Here is a 21,870-nt window from a genome sequence, read left to right on the forward strand (position 1 = left end):
TGGATTGGCCGCTGGGATCCCAGCGTGCCTGCGCCTGTGGCTTGACTCCTGTTTCCTGTGTGCGGGGTTCCCTCTCTTTATTTAAGTGGAAAGGGCAGAAGGGCCTAGAAAGTCTCTAAGCTCTTGTGTACACAGATCATGCCCTATTGCTTACTGTTAGAAACTTTACTTCCAGGGATCATTTCTATAGTTTGAAATTTAATGTTTACAGTTTGAAATTAGGTTATTTCTCCACTCTAGAAAATTTATAAAATACTGAACATTAAAAAAAAAAAAGGTCACCTGGTGACTTAAAGGCCTCCCCCTTTCCAAACAACAGAAAATTCTAGTACTCTTAAGAAGCTGGATGACTCACAGTTATATTCAGGTTGTTGTAAAGTCTTTCTGTGCTCTTTATTCGTTTTTCCATGGAAATATTAATGTGTGATTTTAGCTGAAAGTTGCTTAATGAAGAATGGTTTTGGTGTTCAGGACATTCGCTTTTCTTAGATATTAATTGCAGTATTTCCTTGCTTTGCGGTTTGCTTGCAGCATATTTTATATATATACATATACATATACACCACTTTTGTATTTTTTGATACCCGGAGCTCTTCATGACTTCTTCCATTCTTTTTTTTTTTTTTTAACTTGGCACCCTTTCAATTCGTATGGATTTGATTTTGATATGCGATGTGATGTTTCCATTTCTGAATAGTTAACCAGTTACACCAGCACCAGTGTTTGGTTTCGATTATTATTTTGACAGCTTTTTTGTGACACCACCTTTCAGGAGATAAATACATATTTTACTTCTAATGCATTCCCAAAATTTAATTACTTGAGTTTTAGTTGTAGATTGATGAATTTCAGTTGGCATTTGTACAGTGTGCATTTTATTTGGCCACTTAAGCAATTTTGAGTAATAACTTTACTTCTCCAGCTTTCAGTTTCTTACTACTTTTTTTTTGCACGTGTGATTTTTATGAGATTACAAACTGACTTCCTGTGAGTCATATTTGATCTGTAAACATAAATTTGTTTGACTTGCTTATGTTAAATAAAAAAAAAAGCTGCCATCATTTAAAAATCATTGGACTTTTTAGCTGTTTCCGAAAAATTGGAGGATCTGTGTGATCTGGATACCCGGCCTGTATTTCCACGTGGCAGAAATCTGCTGAGTGGTTTTTATAGCCGCCTGCATTGAGTTAGATTTGGGCTATCTGCCTTCTCCCTCCTTCACTGTGTTCGGCCTCCAGCTTGCTTATGAATTGTATACTACTGCCTATCTCAGATTCACTAGAGTTCGTTACCCTATTTTATAAAACTTGGCCCTTAATAGAGCTTTAAAAAATATATATATATATAGATGTATATCTGTATATATCTCCATGTGTCTGTCTAGGTGGATATACACATCATGGATATATAGAGGTTGTGTGTGCGTGTGTGCATACATAAACAGCATGAGCAAGAGCGAGAGAGTGCTCTCTCCATCCCTGGTACTTGCAAGAGAGAAAGAGAGAGTGAGTGCTCTCTCCATCCCTGGTACTTATGTGTGTTTTATGGGAGAAAAGCGCACCATTCTTCGTTGAACGCTCACTGGACATCGTCCTTTTTAGAATTCCTGTTATTTCAGCACAAAAAGGCTTTTGTGCACAAGAACACAACACAATTCTGTACTGACAATTGCTAAGAGCACATGCAGGAAGAAAGAGTTGTATCTAAGATTGGAAAACAGCAAAGTGGGTTGGCTTCGTGACTTCAGTGCAGCCCATGGGACGGATGGATTTCCAGTGGCTGGTGGGCGTACTGCTGCTTCTGGGCGAAATTCTTTCTTCACAAAGCCTAGCGGTCACCCCTCTCGTTCATTCCCACTCGACCCCATGAGGCATTTCCATCCCCCGCGGTGGCTGGGTCCGTGGGTGTTGTGACTGCCCAGGCCCTGTCACCGCTTCTCTGCCCTGCTCTGGGATTCAGATGAAGTCCAGGGAGTGAAAGTGTTTGCAGAATTCCTGCTAAGTGGTCACCGCCCAGACGCACGCCCCCTAACGTGAGACTCTCCGTAGCTGTGGTGTGTGGTCTCTGCAGGCCACGTGGCCTGACATGTATGTTTCAGGAGTGCGTCACTGTTTAAAACAGTTTGCTGTCCCGCTCTTCTGTTAGTCTTAGTTTATTTTCTGTTCTTAAAATAGTTGAAGAACATAGTGATGAAGAGCAGAAAGAGATTAACTCTATATTAATGCCTTAAACATTTAGTAGCTGTCACTGAAGCCTAGGACATATAGTAGAATGCTTGTATGAGTGTGACTTTTCACATGGTAGGTGAATTGTAGGGCCACAGCATCGTAGGCTTGGATCTAAGACTCTGCTGGTACCGGGGCCTCCTGGGTGGCACGAGGGGTTAAGTCTTAGCCCCACAAGCTTTCAGCTGCCACTGCAGGGTGAGCTTGATCCCCTGGCCAGGGCTGACCCACATGGCCCAGCAGACCCTCTGTCTCCTGCCGCTCCCCTCAGCGGTGTATTTCAGTACACCTGCCTGATCTGCTCCCCACTCTGTCTCTGCCCCCCCCCCCACCTCTGGCTACACCTCAGCTTTTGTATGCATAAATGCATACATCTGTTTTCAGTGGGAGAACAAGGAATAGGCCTTGTAAATGTTTTGTCCCTCCAAAGCCGTGCATGGCTAGCTTGTAATTAATCTGGTGTAAAGCAGGAAGAGGCATCAGCTCTGAGTCTCTCTCCTCCGTCAGTGTGGGGTGACTAAGGGTTTTCAGATGTGTTGGCCGAGGTTCTGCCCCAGGCTCTCTAAAAAGCAGTACGTAGCCCCTTTTGGTTAAGAAACTATGATAGATGTAAAGTTGAATTCATGTGCTTTTTAAAATCTCCTTGGTTAATAGGAAAACGATGTAAGAAAGATAATTAGGTCTCTGATAATTTTTACTTTAGGAAATAGAGATGGGAAGGGGGGGACATATCCCTTTTGTCCAGGCATGGAGCCGAGGGAGGGTCAGGGGTTGGCCAGGGAACAGGGAAGCAAGTTGATAGCCTGGGGTCATGCCATGGCTTCAGGCCGTCAGAAATGCTTATTAAACAGCCAACACGGAGGAGTGTGGGGGTACAGTGTGTCTTTTTCTGCTTTAAAAATGCGGTGACTATAATTTTCTCAAAAAGCTTATCTTGCAAATGGAAAGCAAATGCCAGTTCTCGGTGGTCCCGGGAAGTGCTTGTATGTCACCCGAGGTGGGAAGGTGGCAGCTGCGTTCCTTGCGGCTGACCTGTGGTACCTGTTCTGAGCTCTCAGGAAGCTGAGCTAAGGGTTGGGAAGCCCGTGACCTGCCTCCTCAGAGTATCTTAGTCGTGCTGGAGGGTCAGGGAAGGAGCATCCCAAGATGGGTTTTTTTTCTGTTTCTATTGAGAGCAAAATTTAGTTTCATTAATTCCATTTCTTTTTCAAAAAATATTTATATTATTTATACAGAACTGGGGTACAGGCCAGAGATGCGGAGGATGAGAGGCTTCACCAGAGACAGAGTGGGGAACAGAACAGGCTGACTGATGAAGTACACTGCTGAGGGGAGCAGCGGGCGGGTCTGCCACGCCATGTGGTCACCTCCGGGGCAGGCGGGGATTGAACTCATGCTGAGGTGGCTTAAGCATTATAGTGCTGTGCTTTAACCTGCTAAGCCTCCAGGGAGAAAACTCACAGGCTTGAGGAAGAGTCTTGAAGAAACAAGTGCCTCTTCAGTCCCACTGTGTCCTGGTGACTGCCGGTGGCCTGTCAGCTACTTCAACAGCACTTTCTTTATTTCCAGCTATTACCCACATTTTGAGCTTCCCAGTGGGTTAGCTGTGAATGTACCCTCCCCACCCCCCAACTTAATCACAGTTGTCTGTGTTTTTCTAATTTGCAGGAAGAAAAAAAGAAGTTTGACAAAGAGACAGAAAAGAACTATAGTCTAATTGATAAACATTTGAATTTATCAGCAAAAAAGAAAGACTCACATTTGCAAGAGGTATTGTTTTTATTTTCCCTTTAATTGTAAAGTTGAATAAGTACTGCATGTTTTATTTTATTTTATTTTTTAATGTGTGAGCTTTTCTTTTGAAAACTTTTCATCCGGAGTTATTAGAGATTGGGAAGAAAATCAACAGGTATCACCATGACTTAAGAAAAAAGAGCTCTTGTGAAATAAGACAGGAAATTAATACATCTAGTGATCAATTCAGTGGGAATTCATGGTACTGAAATTTTTAGTTTTGAGTGTATTTTTCACAGGAACAATTATTTTAGCCATCACTACTGAAGAACAGATACATTATTTTCAGGAATGGATTCATTAATTGGCTTTCAAGGTTTCTTGAAGAAATTAATTGAATTTAATAGGCTCACAAACCATTTTGCTTTTATGTGAAGGCAGCATTAATCTTACTTAACGCTGCTGATTCTGGAGACTCAGCTCCCCGGGAGAGAACATCTGTTTCACTTGTGCTAATAGAATCATTTGTTTTGGAGGAGCTGTATGTAAGGAGAAAGGCATTTACATCTTATCTCTCCTTTTCTCTCTGTCTCCCAAGTCTCCTGCCACTTGTGTTTGCTCACTCTCACGGGGACTGGGACCTCACAGATCAGCCCAGGACTCGCGATGTCAGTGCAGCGAATGTCGTTTGCAGCTCTGCATTTCGCTCATCCCACAGAAGCGTGCTTTTTGTTCGTACGTGTTTACTGTTAAACACACAAGAAATCTGGGGTTCGTGTACTTACTGAGGTGCCCAAGTGGTGCCAGCAAACCAGATTGGCCCACAAACTAGCATTTAAATGGCAGCTTTTGACTTGTGTGCCTCAGGCCTTTCTGACATGTTCTGTGCATCTAGTTTTCTTTTGTTTGATGCCTCTGACTGACGTCTGGATGACATTTGACAGTTCCCGGGAGAGACAGAGGCTTTTATCCCACTTGATCCGGCCCTTGCAGCCAGCCAGGACTCCATCCTCTCCTCGTGCCTCTGTGGGACGTGAGCGGTGGTTCCGTGGGCCTCTCCCCCTCCTCCCCTGGCAGGTTCTGAAGTGACAGCTGTCGCTTTTGTGGATCTCCCTTGGCCTCTGGTTCGCCTACCTGTTTGCCTGCACCCCAGGGGTTTCCGTCTCTGAGCACATTTCCATTTCGCCTTCACTCTCTAATTCGGTATTTCATTGTCAAGGTCATTCCTCCAACAAAACCTTTTTGAATTTGAATTTGAATTTTATTGTGGTAACTTGGCTTACCACATGTTCCGGAGCACAGGTCACACCTGTTAGATGGTGTCAGCTCACCACACCCCCTGGCTTGGTGCCCACCGTCCTGCAGTTCGCGGGGCCCCTCCACCCTGCCCTGCCCGACCCCCCCCCCCACTCTGGTCACATCACTTCAGGCAGAGTCTTTGGAATCCCCCTTGCCCCTCATCCCACGCCCCCATTCTGTCATCGTCTGTGTCTGTCGCTCAGACCCCGCAGAGGCCTCTGATCCCCTCTTCCCGCCTCCATCAGAGTGCGCCTACCATTTCAGAAACTGGGGGAGCCTTCCTCTTGCTCCCCTTCCCCAGCCCTCCTAAGGGCTCCCCGCAAAGGCAGGCGCCTCCCGCTGGCCAGGGCTCTGGGCAGGCACATTCAGGCTGGGTCTTTGCATTTGCCACATAACTGCCAAATGCCTTTTCAAATCCTCCCGGCTCAGAGGTCACCTTGTGGACAGTTTCCCCTGACCCTTCCAGCCACTGATTCGCTGGGATAGCTCACCGAGTATTTCTTGGCCTTCGCAGTTTGTGATAAAGCTAGCTGACACCGATCCTTCTGTTTCTAAGAACTTTACTGTGCTGGGATCTGACTGAAGTGGAATCACATGGTATCTGTCCTTCTGTGTCCTGCCGCTTATTTCACTTAGAACAGTGTCCTCAAGGCCAGCGCAGATCGCAGCCTGTGTCAGAATTTCCTTGCCTTTCGAGACTGAACACAAGTCCACTGTATGTTTAGACTACATTTCAGTGACCCGTTTGGCTGTTGGCTGTTGACCCGTTTGGCTGTTGCTCCCTCCTTTTGCTGCTGTGAGTGACGCTGTGATCCTGCAGGTACCAATCCCTTCCCGAGCCCCTGCTTTCAGGCACTGCGGGTGAATGCTCAGCAGTGGAATTGCTCAATCCTGTGCTAGTTCTGTTAGTTTTTGAGACAGCGGCCACACTGTTTTCCACGGCAGCTGCATCATTTTGCATTCCCACCGGTAGTGCACAAAGGTGCCATTTTTGCCACATCCTCGCTGGAATTTGTTGTTCTCATTTTTTTAAATCTGTTTGGGTAGTAGCCACTCTCATGGGTGTGAGGTGACACCTTCTGGTTTGGGCTTGCATTTCTCTAAAGATGAATGGTGTTGAACATCTTTGCATGTGTCTTTGGTAGGTTGACACTACTAGAAATACCTACTTAAATTCTTTAGAAAAGTAAAGTGGCCACATAAGGAAATGATTACAGGATGCCTTGTAAGAGGAGTTTCTAGGATGAGAATTCTTTCTCTGTGGTTCCTCTGAGGGGCTGTGTTCCTCTCCCAATTCCTTTCTAATTAAAGCTTTGCCGGAACCTCTTGTGGGGAAAAGCCTGTGGACTATAGTCTTGACCGACCTCAATTATCTTTAATAGGCAGATACCCAAGTGGAGCAGAACCGGAAACACTTCTATGAACTGTCTCTTGAGTATGTGTGTAAACTTCAGGAAATCCAAGAGAGGAAGAAGTTTGAGTTTGTGGAACCAGTAAGTATGGCAGCAGTTCTAGATTTTTGTGATCTATTAGAAAGGTCTTTCCAGATCCAGTTGAAGATGGCTGGAGACCTCAGGGTGACAGCCTACGCATGAAGCAACACACTGCCCATTGGACAGCGTCCGGGGTCCCCTCTGTGGTGGGTCTGAGGCTGTGGAGCAGCGTGAAAGGCTGCTCTGGTTTTTGCTGCCTGGCTTGAGGACTGTGCTCCCAGATGCAGTTTCTGCCGTCCTGCTTATACTCTGGCCTTGCGCAGAAATTCCCCATGAGCAGTTATATTGGAATGCAAGAGCAGTAGGGTGTGTGGAATAACCCTGTGCTTTTCTAAAGGTCCCCAAATTTCAGGACTTTAGCAGCATTCAGTAATAAGTTGTTTCTAATGCACGATGGGAAGGTGCCTTCACTTTTCGATTCTGAAATTTCTCTTTTCTGACATTCTGTGTTGATCCACTGTGGGAAAGTCTCCATCATAAATGGATGTAGAAATTCTCTTCAGCACAAAGACCAATGGGTGATAGAGAATCCCAGTTCTCTGACAAAAACCAGCATGTGGCTCTGATATTGAAGGAAAACTATGACTAATCGTTCACTTTTAAAATCCAAAACTGGTTCATTAGCAACAGGCATCTATGTCTCCTTGTGGTGACTTCCTTTTCATTATTTTACTTTAGAAGAATCACCCTGAGATGAGGGAAATGGGTAGCTGCTTTTATATTCTGATAACTTCCGCCAGTGTTAATTAACACTGTTTTCTCCTTTGTCTTAGATGCTGTCATTTTTTCAGGGAATGTTTACTTTCTACCATCAGGGCCATGAGCTTGCCAAAGACTTCAATCATTACAAAATGGAACTGCAGATCAACATTCAGAACGTAAGCAGAGAAAGCTGTGTGGTGCAGGAAGATCGCGGCAATGGGGGTGGGGGGTGGAGGTGGGGGGTTTGATTCCATCCATGAAAAGCCTTAAGCTAGAACCAAGTGGAAACTGTGGTGGCGCTTAGAAACTGAGGCGATGGCGCCACCTTCTGGTCAGTTCTCATATCAGGCCTCTCGCCTCATCGGCGAAACTCGAAAGTCTGCCACCTGGTGGCTCTTGTTTAAAAATTCATTTTATTTGCAATTTTTCATGCCTTCGTTTTAGCAAAGTCACTATGGATGTTTTTATAATCAAGATTACACTTGTTTTGTCTATTTTCCTACGTTTACTGACCTATAATTGAATACCAGGCAGTTCAGTTTAAGGGGTCCATTAGGGTGTTATGAGAAAAGTACTGCAGAACCGTGGGCTGGGACAAAGAGCCGATTGGAGAGATCGAGTGGGTGTGAAGGGTGCGTGCCCAGGGCCGCGGCCAGTGTTTGTCTTGTTGGTATCTGCAGGCGTGGCCGTCCGTCCCCTGGCACCTGCCACACTCCACTTGTCACAGTGCCCACCCCCTGTGGAGGTACTGGGGGGCGGCCCGGGGGCCGGCCAGGAAAGGCTAAGATGGACCCAGGCACCTAGAGTTGGGCTCGAGTTTGGGGTCACTCAAGGAATTGGGGGCCCCAGGCATGGGAGCCGGTAACGAGGGGCCACAGCCAGATAGCGCGGGCATCCGCGGCTCTGGTGAGAGGACTAGTGGGGTGGGGGTGGGGGGAAAGGGTGCTGTGGACAGGTGCGCTGATGTCACACCGGGCAAGACCCCGGGCGGAGGGAGCAGATGGCAGGCGGAGATGGAGATCTGTGTGGAACTGGCCCGAGGCTCCCGGCCGGGTGCAGGCAGGCGAGGCCCCCCGGGGCAGCGCCGCGCTCCCCGGGAATAGACAGTTTCTGCAAACCTCTGGTCTGTGTTTGCACCCCTGAGATGGGTTTCCACCCTCACCACCTCTGCGCCCGGCTCCTGCCACGCATCTTTGGTGCCTTTGTCCCCGAGGTAACTCACAGGGAGGAGGTGCTTCAGCAGGAACTTTTCTCTGGCTGCACTGCCTCTTCACATCCGCACCTCAGCATTAATACGTTCCTTAGTCTGGGAGCCGCTGAGGAGCCCCTGGGGGGCGCTGACTCAGCACAGCCGCAGGTTATTCCCTGACTTCAGCCGCTGCTGCATCTCCCCAGTGGACGTCCGAGTCTCCCGGGGTTCAGAAATGTGATTTGTCTTTTCAGATATCTGACATTATTATAGTGAGTGGGTCTCTCCGTGCCCTTCCATCCTTCCTTCCAGAAAGCAACGTCATTTTCAAGGGCCACTCCCGTGACCTGGGAGAAACAGAGTCCTGCTCACTTGCAGAGGAGAGCTGATGTGTTTTAGGATCTAAACCTTTCAACTCATTGGCTAAATAACAGTAATGACAAGTGAGGTTGACCCATTATCGACTCATCATCATCATCATCATCACGTTGCACAAGGAAAGACGTTTGGAAGCTCTAAGCCAGGCCATCACCTATTTTTCTAAATCTAAGATTGAGTAATACCGCGAGACATGGTGTAGGGATTTTTTATTTTTGCTGTCAAAATAGCAAAAATTCATCTGTTTAAAGAAATCCAAATGCTGATACTGTGCAGAAAAAATTCCCAGGTTTGTCACATTGTGATAAAGATGAACTGCTGAGACTTGTTCACCGAAACACTTGAACTTGCGCTCCCGCATTGTGTCCCTGCGTTTAGATTCAAAACTCACACACGTGAAAATGGCCAAGACTGCTGATAGGAGATTCCCATTCCCTTTTTTTTAGTCATACACTTGGGTACCTTTTGATCCCATGAGGGGAAATAACTAATGCTTAGAAACACCAGTAATGGGAAGAGAGAGAGAGAAAAAAAAAAACAGATTGTTTGAGTTTCCCATCACAACGGATTCTTCAGCCTGTTCTCCACGCAAGTGATGCTGTAGCTGGATGTCTCTGGCACAGCTGTTACTGACATGTCTGGCATGGATGGCACCAGGGTGATGCCTTCAAAAGGCCAACCAGGTGGGCCTTGCTTGCCTCTCGCCAGTAGCTCTCATCTAGAAGCACAGATCTGTCTTGAAGCCTGTTTCTTGCACCAGAAGCTGAAGGAAAAGTTTGTGAATCAGAAGTTCAGTGGGCTGCTGGGTCTGATGGTGCCAAGTGCCACAGTAGCAGGCCTGTCACAGTGGAAGCTTCTTCACCCTCCCAGTAGAGGGCGCTCTCCTACACGTGGCTTTTGTAGTCAGTTTTTTCTTCGTGCATGATGGCCAGTGGCGTGTGGGCAGTTGGCGCTGTACCAGCCATGGCGGCCAGCTCTCCTTACTCCCCTCCTCTGCAGCTCAGTGAATTAGCAATGGCACTGGCATGAACACTGTGGCAGCCAGGATTTGGATGATAGAATGATTGTGGGTGTTGGGGCCCTCAGAAGTGAGATGGCCTCCAGGTTCCCTTGGTACATTATTACTTTACTTCTGATTTTTTTCTTTGAAGAAGAATCTCAGCAGAGATCGAGATATTTTGAGAAATCAGTAGAAAAATACAACATGCCGAGTGGTAGTTCTCTTGAGTCTTAAAAACGCGTGTGAAGGAAATGCACATGACAATTTACAAATCAGGTTAACCTTTTTTTTTTGTTCCTTTTCAGACGCGGAATCGTTTTGAAGGAACGAGGTCAGAAGTGGAGGAACTCATGAACAAGATCAGGCAGAACCCCAAGGACCACAAGCGGGCCGGTCAGTTCACGGCGGAAGGCTACCTGTATGTCCAGGAAAAAAGTAAGAGCCCTCAGGCGGGGACTGGTGCCGGGAAGGGACCTCAAAACTCGCACTGCAGTTCCAGTGCCGTGGTGACTGGAGTCATTCCCCCACTTTCTGTGCCGCCTCCTGCCCGGAAGGTGCACTCACATTTATGGGGCGACACAGTCCTGCTTTAGAAGAGGGGACTGTGAGTGAGCAGTTGAGTGCCCACCCCAGCCACACCCCGAGGCTGTCCCTCGCTCTGCTCCCTTGTTTTGATGGGGTGTCCTCTTCCCTCCTCTGTCCTCACCCCGTCCTTCTCACACTCTCACATTCACGAACCCTCCTGCTCATCGCAGCCCCAATTCCCCATCCTGCGAAAGTCAGGGGGCCACAGTTCTTCTCGTCACTTCTGGCCACACCAATCTGGGGTCACTTTTTTTTACTGAAATTATGGCGATTGGTGATGGCCGGGAAAAATCTTCCGAGATGGTACCTGGACTCATCATGGGGACTTTTGGGAAGCGTTGCTGTCTCCTTGAACGTGGCCCTAAGACTTTCTACAGTGACAGCGTGGCTCTTGCTTGAACAGTCAAGCTCCTTCAGCGGTGGAACGAGATGCTAGTCAGCAGGAAGGAGAAGGTGGATTCACTGTTCTTCCTTCCCTCCTGACAGTAGCCGGGGTGCTGAAGTGTTCATTTCATTGTAAAGTGTGACAGTCACAGGACCTTGAAACGGCCCGTTGTAGGCAGAGAGGCTGCTCCGGCCCCAGCCTGTGCTGTGCGGCAGTGCGCGTCCTGTGCGCTAAGCAAGGGGCGGCCGCTGCCCTGCATGGCTCCGTGTTCTGCCTCCTCGCTGCCTGGCTTGGCCGGCGACTGGCAGAGAGCGCCTGTGTGGCCGGGAGGACCCGCGGACCTTCCCGATACCTCACCTTCATCTGTTTGTCTCTTGAAGGTGAAAGAACTAAATTCAAATGCAGGGTGGAGACATGAGAAGGATGGGATTGGTGCATTTTGCCCAAGTGAAAAATCCCTGGAAACTTTGATTTTTAGACTCTTAACTGTTGATACCCGGAATGATTTCAGGAGGAACCAGGCTGGAAAGTGATGGAAAAAATAGTGAAAACATAGTGGTCAGCTCTTTACTTGTCTCTTGTAAACAAACTCTCATGCTCACTGGACAACTGTCTTGGTGAGCACAAGACACCTGCAATGCCAGGAACTGTTGTCACCCCGTTTACTATGCACAAAGGTCAGCACATTCCACGGCTCTGGACACTGTCTGTCTGTGCCTGGAACTTGGTCAGGTTCAAAGCCTCCTTACTCAGAGCCTTAAAAACTGCCAGTGCAAAAATGAGCTCCCTGAGGAGGGTCAGGAGACCATGTCCCTTAGAGGGACGGCCTTGAAACTCAGCCTGAGGTTTGGCCTTATTTCTTCAGTGTTGGGTTGGGTCTAGGTCTCAGCTTTACTTTCTTTAGATTAAAAAGACAAGATCAGCCTCCCCTTGAGTTTTTTCCCCTTCATAGTATACTGAGTGAGATTCCTGTGTGGTCATGTTGTGACTGTGAATCACCTAGCTGTTGGTGCCATTCATGCCAGTGGCTCCTGAATTCAGGTCTTTGGATTAGATTAATGATGGTCCGGGGTGAGATTATTTTGGCCTGGTAACTCCTTTCACTGTTTGCCCAGCTCTCGCGCGAAGATTGTGGAAGTAGCTTTTCCTAAAGCTAAGTGTATTTCTTTCAGACGAAGCCTTTTTCCCCTCCTGAGTTTGTCTTCCTTGAATTTCTGATAGAAAAGATTTTCTTGTAAAACTATGAAATAGTGGTGAATAGATGTGAATTGCATTAAAAAAATGTCTTGATAAAAGAGACAAGGATCGCCCTCTGCTGGGCTTCATATGGTTTGGTTGTGCTTGTGGTTCCCTGGCACCTGCAATGCTGGAAGACGCTGACCTACGCCACTACCTCTGCAGAGCTCTGCTGGCTCAGCAAGAGGTGGAACAATGTCCTGGGCGGAAGTGGACAGCTCGAGCTGTCCCCTTTACACTTCATTGCCAAATGTCTTCCCATGGGGCCGAGGGGCGGCTGCTCTCCAAGGTGCTGGAGCAGGAGTGGGATTTTAGGCTCGGCTCTCAGGCTGGGACTCCACAATTCTGCCATTTTGAAAGAATCACATCCAGGACCATCACATATCCCATGCACGGAATGAAATTCTTGAAACCCTTGTAACTTCTTAATGCTCAGACACAAACAAAAACACAAAACGCGTCGTAAGAGGTTTTCAGGTATAATGGAACGGCTTACCAAACTATTTGAAGAGTATGTCTTTAAATGACTTCTGAGTTGTGAAAGTGCTAGACTCTCTTCTTAGATCATCTCTCTCGCCCCTCTCATTCCCCCCCACCCTTGTGTGCTGGAACCCACAGTCTTGCACATTGCATCCATCACCGAATCGCCAAAGTTCTAGTAGATGTTTGTATAATAAAAATCTATACTATGAGTTGGGTTAAACAGAAGTTCATTTTAGGTTGAGATCCAAGAAAGTAAAAATAGTTCCTGCAGCTGTATCATTGGCTGCCGGTTTTTGTGTTTGAAACATCACCTATCTGCTCATTTATGTGGGGAAAGGCTTTCAAAAAAGTTGTCTTTCTGTTGAAGGGCCTGCTCCATTCGGCTCCAGTTGGGTCAAACACTACTGCATGTACCGGAAGGCAGCTAAGAAGTTCAACATCATCCCATTCGAGCACAGATCTGGGGGGAAGCTTGTAAGTATTTGGCTGTAGACTCTATTGCTCTGTGAGAGGCGTCGCTGTGGGAACGTTCACTTCCCGTCAGTCATAAACACATGTAATTTTGTTTCTAGGATTAAAGTGTGTACTTTCTGTGTTTCTAAATGGGAACAGAAGCAGTTTTTGTGTTTTTTTAGAATCGTGTGCATGGGTTTTTATAGTCTCATTTTTCTCCATATCGGTGTTACTAGAAGATAGTTAACATCTATAACAAACTTTTGTGATGCGGGGGCCTCCCTGAGAATATTCCAGTCTGGAGTAAAAACTTGTCACCAGCATTGAACATCACTGGTAACAGAGTTTTAAGGAAGAAGGTTAATTCATTGCCAGCTGTGAGGAAAGGCCATCATTTGGCATCTGTGAATACAGAATTTCTATTTACATATACTTTGTGTTTTTCTGAAGCATATTTAAAACAACTGGTAATAAAAATACATTTCATTTATTTTCAGTTACAATGAAACAAACATGGAGAATTTGGGGTGTGAGAAAAAGAGGAATTGAGGATGTCACCCTTGCGGGTTGGTGGGGTTGGGATGAAACTTAAGGTTTTAGTCTCTCATCCCTATCAGAGATAACACAAGTGAAGCCTTTTTGTTTTAGCCACCAGATAATAAAAAATACATTAAACTGATATTTGGACATCTGTTGGTTTGAAGTTGTAGCAGTGTTTGGAGACCTGTTCTAAAAACTGTTAGAATGGTCTAGAATTGTGCGCTTGGATTTCTCACAGTTCTTTCCAGAATCCCTGTACTCCTGCATTGCTTTTCTCTCCCTTCTGCTACCTTTTTTAAATACTCTTAGTGAGGGTGGTGAAATGAGGTAAAATTGCGCCATATTAAAAAAACAAAACAAAACAGGGGATTGAGTGGATCTGGTATTTTGAGGATCCTTGGTGCTGGTGTAAGACACTTAATGTACTAGTAGGCTCATGCGGGCTTGAATTTTTTATAGGCCAAAAATGGTCACTTGCCTACTGATATCGTGAAATACAGTGTTCTTTTTAAAAGAATACATTAGGAGGTGCAGAATATTCCAGTAGGCAGAAGCTGTTGTGAGCCACCTTTTAAAAGCAGAGCAGGGGTTCTGGTTTAATGTTACTGTAGCCAAAGTGAGGTCAAGAGGCTGTCAAGGGGAGGACAGAAACGGTCAAAATCTTCGGATGTTTTAAAATAAGTCGGTTCTAATGAGAGCAGGACATGGGAACTTAAAATCTTGACCTTCAAGACCCTCTTCCCCGGCATCGGGTGTATGTGTCCCTGCTCCGGTGTTTGAGGAGGTCTGTGATGTCTGTGCAGGGTGACGGGGACGTGCTCTCGGTGAAGGAATGCACCAGGAGGCCTGCGGAGTCCTCCGACAGGAGGTTCTGTTTCGATGTGGAAGCTGCTGACCGGTAAGTGAGTGCAATTACTGGGCTTAAGGAATTAGTTAACTATTTTATTTATTTATTTTTTTTAAAGATTTATTTATTTATTCATACAGAACTGGGGTACAGGCCAGAAATGCGGAGGGTGAGAGGCTTCACCAGAGACAGAGTGGGGAACAGAACAGGCAGATCGACGAAGTACACTGCTGAGGGGAGCAGCGGGCGGGTCAGGAGAGGTCTGCCACACCATGTGGATCTCTCCGGGGTAGGCGGGGATAGAACTCATGCGGAAGCGGCTTAAGCTTCTTACAGCAGTGCTTTAACCCGCTGCACCACCAGGGAGGGCCAAGTTAACTTTATTTTTTTAAATTAAATTTTTATTTTAAAAAGACTTATGTATGCATACAAGAACGGGATGTAGGCCAGAGGTACGGGGTGAGAGGATTCACCAGAGATAGAGAGAAGGAAGTGGAACGGTCGGGTTGACCAAAATCCACCGCTGAGGGTGCAGTGGGGAGACAGGAACAGTCTGCTGTGCCCTGTGGGTCACTCCCTAGCTGGGGATCACACTCGTGCACACACTATGGCTGGAGACAGCTTGACTGCGCTGAGACGTAACCCCTGTGCCAGCAGGGCGGCTCGAGCGAGTTACTTTCAACGCAGAGGGTGTCACTGCCGCCGCGATTCCCGCGGCCTAGAAGAATGTTGTCTTGCCCTACTTCTGGGCTGTGTACTCCCAGAGACCTGTTGACGTTTGCTCACTGTGGTTAGTTGTAGATCAATAGCCCTGTCTAGGCTGAAGTTTATGGTCATTTTAGACAGTGTTGTCACTTAAAACGTAACCTTGGAGCCGCTCATTGTTGATGCAAACCTAATTCATGGCTCGAGAGATGCTGAGTGTCATTGAGGTTGTGGGTCAACACAAGGAAAGAAAGATGGTCGTAGCTGTTAAGTCAGAGCAGTTTCATCTGAGGGCGGAATTTCAGATCAATTTCTTTTTCTTATGCAGCTTTAAGTTATTTAGTTGAAAAGGAGTCTCTGTTGGACAGGAGGAAGTAAGCGATGAAAACATCTTCCAGTGTGCATCTTGTGTGGCATCTATTCTGTGTTCTGCTGTTGCGCTAAGGAAAGTGGTACTTGCCGGGTGTCTGGCTGCTGGCAGCGTAGTGATCCTTCCACCCTGGGAAGCTGCCACCTCTCCAGCTGCTCATTTCCCAGGCCTCTCGCGGGGAAGCGCCAGGGGCCCAGTCCTGAACTCTTCTGCCCCGTCTTAACCTCTGACTTCTAACCTTGTGTCCTTCTCCAGGACACAGCGTCTTTTGTTTTTGGTGACTCCCAGATTTACGATCCCTACCTGGGGCTCTTCCCCAAGCTCCAGGATTTGCTCAGCTGCCTCATCAGCATTGCATCTGAGTCTGGTGTCTATAGGGGCTTCGAATGGCCCAGAGGTTATACTGATTTTTGTCAATTTTCCAGAAATTCTTGGGGGAAAATGGTGTGTTCTCTAGATGGGATTTAGCACTCCATATAGGTATGCTCATTCATTCTCATGTAAATATCACCCCCCACCCCCCCCCGCCCACACCAAGACACCCAAGACAGTATTAGAAGTCTTTCCAAAGCTTTTAGGTTAACTTAGGAAATAACTCTCTGGAAGACACTTTGAGTCTTTAAGGTCATAATACTGTTCCATTGAGTTTTTACAGAAGTCCCATTTGCTCACTTCTAAAAAGCCACACATTGCTTTGACTTGGTGTTACCAATGGATAATGGTGGGGGGCTCCCAGGTTCTGCCAGCCCTCACAGCCCCCTCGTGTGGTGGTGTTAGCTTTCCACCTTTGGAGCAAAACCTGGAGACGGTCTGTGTGCTCTGAGATCTCTGCCCTACTTCTGGGATTTGAAGGCCTTCTTTAGTGAAAAGTTTGAACAGCCTAGACTTTGTCTTGTCTGTTTCCCAGATTCCTGGCTAAATAGCCTATTGGGGAGAACAAGATGTTTGTTCCTTTTCTGTGTGGTATCAATTCCATGAGCGTAGAAACCCTGGTTTAATATCACTTGTACCAAATGCAATGTTTGTAGATGGTGAACATTTACCAGATTCATAGAGGATTAAGCAAAACTGAATTGTTGCTTAGAAATGACAGAACTGAGATGAGATTCAGTTAAAGAGCTGTCAGTCTGCTGTCCTCGTGTGTTCCGTCCCTCACAGTACCCCGGGGCGCGGGTGTTTTATTCTGCTTGAAGAAAAGAAGCTTCGCCCATTGGGGGGCATGTGGGTGTCGGTAATGTGTTTCTGATGCAGTTTGTACAGAATTCCTATTGGGTGACTTCACATAGCAATTTCACAGTTGATTGCATACACTTAATATAAATATATTTTGGCATCTTTTGTGTCATTTTTTCCCTATTTTCTATTCTTCGGGTTGGAAACACAGCGGGGTACCATTGGGACAATAGGTAGTACTTCATAAAGTCTAAGAAGGAGCCTGGGCATGCATTGGACCTGTGCGGAGGGAAGTCAGAAACTTTCACTCAATAGCTGTGTGCCTGGATCAGGTTTCGCGTGTGACAGAAAAACTCCCAGTAAGGGCCTCAAACAACATAAGCATTTCTCTTCTGTTAGGAAGGGCTCGGTGGGGGGTTGCTGTGGTTGTTGGGTGTTGATCCGACCCCCTGCTCCTCCTGGGTCTCTCTCCAGCCAACTGAGCTCCACGGTACCTGCCCCCATGCACGTGGCGTTGTTTCTTGTCCGAGGGGCACTTTCCAGGGGTTGCACGTGCAGCTTTTGCTCCCAGACCAGTAACTGGTTTGGAGGTGTCTGTTATTCCTAGGAGGCTAGGAAATTACTCTCTTGATACCAAACCTCTACAGGCTGACCTGACACACGGGAAAGCTTGTTACTGGAAATGAAGAGAGTGGCTTGGGAAGGGGTGTCCAGCTGCCAGTTGCTGCTTAGACCGGCCAGGCCTTGACTGGGTGGGTGTTTTCTTTTCCTCCCCACCAATTCACTGGAAGATTACTCTTCTCTTAGCTGAACTGCAGCATGTAAGAATACCAGCACAACCACCATGAGCTAAAAGACCACCCAAAGAATGGAAGAACTGACTGGCACGTGACACATTTGACAAGGGACTCTAGTCCAGACTCTGGAAAGAACGTTTATAAAAGATAATTCTATAAAAACAGCCTGTTAAAATGGACACGGCAACAATGCTAGTAATAACACCAATGACACATTACGTGGGCAGAAAGATCAGAGGAGACATTTTTCCAGCGACAGTACACATGTGGCCGCCAGTAAGCACATGAGAAGAGAGTGAACATGGTTGGCCGTTAACTCAGGGGAATGCGAATTCGCACCACAATGAGATCCTGCTTCTATCCACTGCATGGCTGGAATTAAAAAGCCAGGTACTAGCAAGTGTGGGTGAGAACGGTGGAGAAATTAGCACTCCCCTGTAGAGATGGTGGGAATTTTAAGTGGCGTAACTGCTTGGAAAGACAGTTTGGCAGGCCCGCAAAGTGTTAGGCGTCAAGACACTGTCACCCAGACATTCTCCCAGGTGTGCATGCACGAGAAGTGAGCGCTCGAGTGCTGTAAGTACTTGGCCATGAGTGTTCATGGCGCCTCGCTGCTCACAGCCCTGGGCCGAGCCACGTGCAGGTGTCTGCGCCGATCGGAGGCCGGGTCAGGGCGGTGTCCACACAGTGGCGCGGGACCTGGAGGTAAAAGAAAGGGAGGACGCACATTTGCTGCTCTGCAGACTGACCCTGATACTGGTGCAGTCAGGAGTGAGCCAGGCACCTGCACAGTCCCTTTATATGGAGTGTCCAGAACAGGCAGATCCGAGCAGACAGTGTAAGTTACTGGCTGCCTGGGGCTGGAGGTTTGGAGGCCAATGAAGAGTGACTGCCAGTGGGTGTGGGTTATTTGCAGGTGGAGGAAGTGGGAGAGAGAAACGTTGAGAAGTGGACTTTGGTGATGATTCTACATCAATTAAAGGTTGTTGAATTGTGCACTCTGAACAGCTCAATTTTTTTTAAATAGATTTATCCATTTATGCACATAGAACTGGGGTACAGGCCAGAGGTGCAGGGGCAATGAGAGGATCCATCAAAGTCAGAGTGGGGAGCAGAACAGGCAGATTGACGTCCACTGCTGAGGGGAGCAGCGGGCGAGAGGAGAGGTCTGCTGAGACATGTGGGTCCCTTCCCTGGCTGGGTACTGAACTCCTGCTGGAGTGGCAGTGGCCAGCTTTGCAGTGTTGTGCTTTAACCCGTTGCGCCACCAGGGAGGGCCCTGAACAGCTCAATTTTACATCATGAATGAGATCTCCAAAAGCCTTTAAAGAAAAGGAACACAACTACAAGTAACGAAAATCTCTTGTAATTAAAATGCAGCTGTGCTAACCAGTGTAAACATTGCAACTTGAGGCGAGCATATTCAGATACCCTGGGCGGGCTGTGAGCCGCTCATGTCACTCCCAGGAAGTTGGAGGAGAGTATTTTGTGAGTCATTTTCCCCATAGCAAGCTGTAGCCTGGAGCTGGAGCTGGAGGTCGCCCCTCCCCCACAGTCCTGTTATGTAAGTGCTTTTAGCTTCATTGACAGGCTTGTCACTGCTTTGTGCGGTGACCCCCGCTCAGATGCTTGATAAATACCACTCCGTGAGGCTCTCTCCCACACACCACAGTCAGGCACTGCTTACAGAAAATGCTTCTCACTTTTCTCATTAATCTGACATTTCAAATATCATATTTGGTTTGATTTTTTGCCTGGTTCTTAATAGAGTGCCCCTGGAAGGATGACAAGATACTTCTTGCTTTTATAACTCACCCATTTACATTTGCACAGTGGCGGTGGGTGGCCCGAGCCACCTGTGCGCTTGCGTGTTTGCAGTTCCCTACCCTGTTGCTGCTGCACGCACACACTTTGCCACATTGAAGAGTGAGCTGTGAGCACGTTGCTTGCAGAAGCCCAGCGACTGGACTGCATGACAGCAGGTGATTCTGTTTCAAGAGCCACAGGTGTGTGTCACTCAGGCACCTCAGTCACCTGGCTGTGTCTGGCTCTGAGGCTGTCAGAACAAACCTCCCACCCTGGAGAGCACTGATCTACAAACAGTGGTTCAGGGGTCTGCCTGGGTTGCTGTGGAGGCTGAGCATCCAGAGCGGGTAGGGCTGGCTGGGATGACGTGGTAGGAAAGTGGATTGTTAAGTTGAATCTGAAAGATTCAGTCACAGGTGGGCAGCGCAGGTGAAGAGGGCTGGTGCAAGGCAAGAGGGTCCTAGGAGCCTTCGGAAGCCACGTCGAGATGTCTTTGGAGTCACGTGCCTGGCAGTTTTAGTTTCCTGTACTGAATATTTGAGATCTTTCTTGATTGCACATGCCCATTCGTGACTCTTCTCAATATGAAACGTCTGCTTTTGTTAACAGTCTTTCCTTGAAAGCTACCTTTCTTTAGTGTATCCAGATCACCCATCTTTTTCTTTGTGTTTGTTTACGTATCTTTTTTTATCCTTTGTATTTTATAAGCAACATTTAAGTCCTTTTTTACAAAGTTTTTTTTTTTTTAAGCATTTACTTTTGATTCAGGGTTTTAGTTAATTTATGGGTAATGTCTTTGTTGGTATGTAAAGGGTTAAGTCTTGGTGGTTTTATGTCAGTACTTACTCGTTTGCTATTGGTTCTTCACTGCCTTATTGCCTTCTTTTTAGTGATCTGAGTCATTTTTAGTATTTCATTCTATTTCCCCTTGATTTTTAATTAGGTCTCTTTATATGTGCGTCTTCAAGTAGTTGCCCTATGGAGTATGGCATGCGTTTAAATTGCCTTAGTATCTACCTTCCAGAAGTAAGCTAAGATTTTTACAGCAATTTGCCCTTTGTAGCATCACATATTTTATGAGCCCAGTAATGCATTCCTACTTTTACTTTATGAAATCAATGATCAGTAATATTTTAAAGAAATTTAACATTTATGCTTATGTGTGTATAAATTTATAACGTATTATGTGTATATAGCTGTGTATGTACATATACACATGCCCATGTGTGATACATGAGTATTTTTTAATTAAAAATTAGTCCTATTTTTGTATTTTATTGTTTCTGAAAATTGTGTGTGTGCATCATTTTATAACCAGCATTGTGTTGCTTTACAACACTGTTTGACTCAGGGGTTTATCGTCTTGCTTCTTCAGACACCTGTCACCAAACCACACTTGTCAGCAGACTGCAGTTCTCTACCAGTGACCACTGGAGACCTTTCCCTCTTTGTCCCCTCCATACTGTCCCCTTCTGGAAGTCTCTATTCTGCAATAAGATTTCTAGGGTTTGTTTTATCTAGTTCTCTGATTTGTTTCTGTATATGCTACATGAGTGAAGCCATTTCACTTGCGTTCTTCTAGTGACTTAACTTTGCTTAGCAGAATCCCTTCTACTTCTACCCATTTTTTTATGCCCACATGACTATCCATTTTGATTTTCTTCATTCTTTTTTGTAGAACTAAGTTTCTGTCTTGTGCTATTTCCCTTAAATTCCGTAGGCTAATATAATTTGAACATTTCCTGTAATGCAGATCTTGGAGAAGAATTCTTTCATGTTTTGTCTGCCTGAAAATGTCTTTATTTTGCCTTCAATTTTTTTTTTTAATGGATGTAGAATTCTGGATTGATGGGTTCCCTCCCCAGCACTTCAAAGAAGTCATTCCATTCTCTTTGAGTCTCCTTTTCTTCCTTGTGACAAGTCATCTGTCTTTCTTATTGTTCCTTGTAAGCTGTCTTTTTCTTTGGCTGCTTTCAAGATTTTCTTTTTATGACTTGTATATATAGTTTCTTCATTTTATTCTGCTTGGGGTTCGTTGAAGTTTTTGGATACGTGGGTTGACACTTACCAGTTTTAGAAAATTTCAGCCATCATCTCTTCAACTGCTTCTCCTGCCCCATTTTCTCGGTTTTTACTTTCTGGGATTCCTGATACATTATATTTTAATAGTGTCTGTCTTTACTGAAATTCCCCTCAGCTTAAGCACCTTTAGTACTGGGCTTTAGTTTCTGTCTGATCATTTCCCTACTATGACCAGTGCAGTTTCTGGTTCTCTTCACTGCTTTCTTTCCTTATAAGAACCTGTGTGTAGGCCAGAGGTGCCAGGGGTGAGAGGATGCACCAGAGACAGAGTGGGGAGCAGAACAGGCCGACTGACGCAGTACACTGCTGAGGGAGCAGCGGGCGGATCAGGAGAGGTCTGCCGCGCCATGTGGATCAGCTCCCTGGTGGGATTGAACTTGTGCTGCAC

General features: G+C 46.5%; 1 protein-coding gene across 1 annotated transcript in view; it reads left to right on the top strand.

Annotated features, from left to right (window-relative positions):
• Nucleotides 1-21,870, top strand: part of ARHGAP10 (Rho GTPase activating protein 10) — a 220,674-nt gene that overhangs the window by 80,275 nt on the left and 118,529 nt on the right. The window contains exons 8-10 of the mRNA XM_004685315.2: nt 10,326-10,455; nt 13,077-13,183; nt 14,506-14,600. Coding sequence (XP_004685372.1) covers nt 10,326-10,455; nt 13,077-13,183; nt 14,506-14,600 — 332 coding nt within the window. The remainder of the gene's footprint in view (nt 1-10,325; nt 10,456-13,076; nt 13,184-14,505; nt 14,601-21,870) is intronic.

Source organism: Condylura cristata, unplaced genomic scaffold, assembly GCF_000260355.1.
Source record: "Condylura cristata isolate star-nosed mole 26May11 unplaced genomic scaffold, ConCri1.0 scaffold00018, whole genome shotgun sequence".
In the NCBI taxonomy this organism is placed as follows: Eukaryota; Metazoa; Chordata; class Mammalia; order Eulipotyphla; family Talpidae; genus Condylura; species Condylura cristata.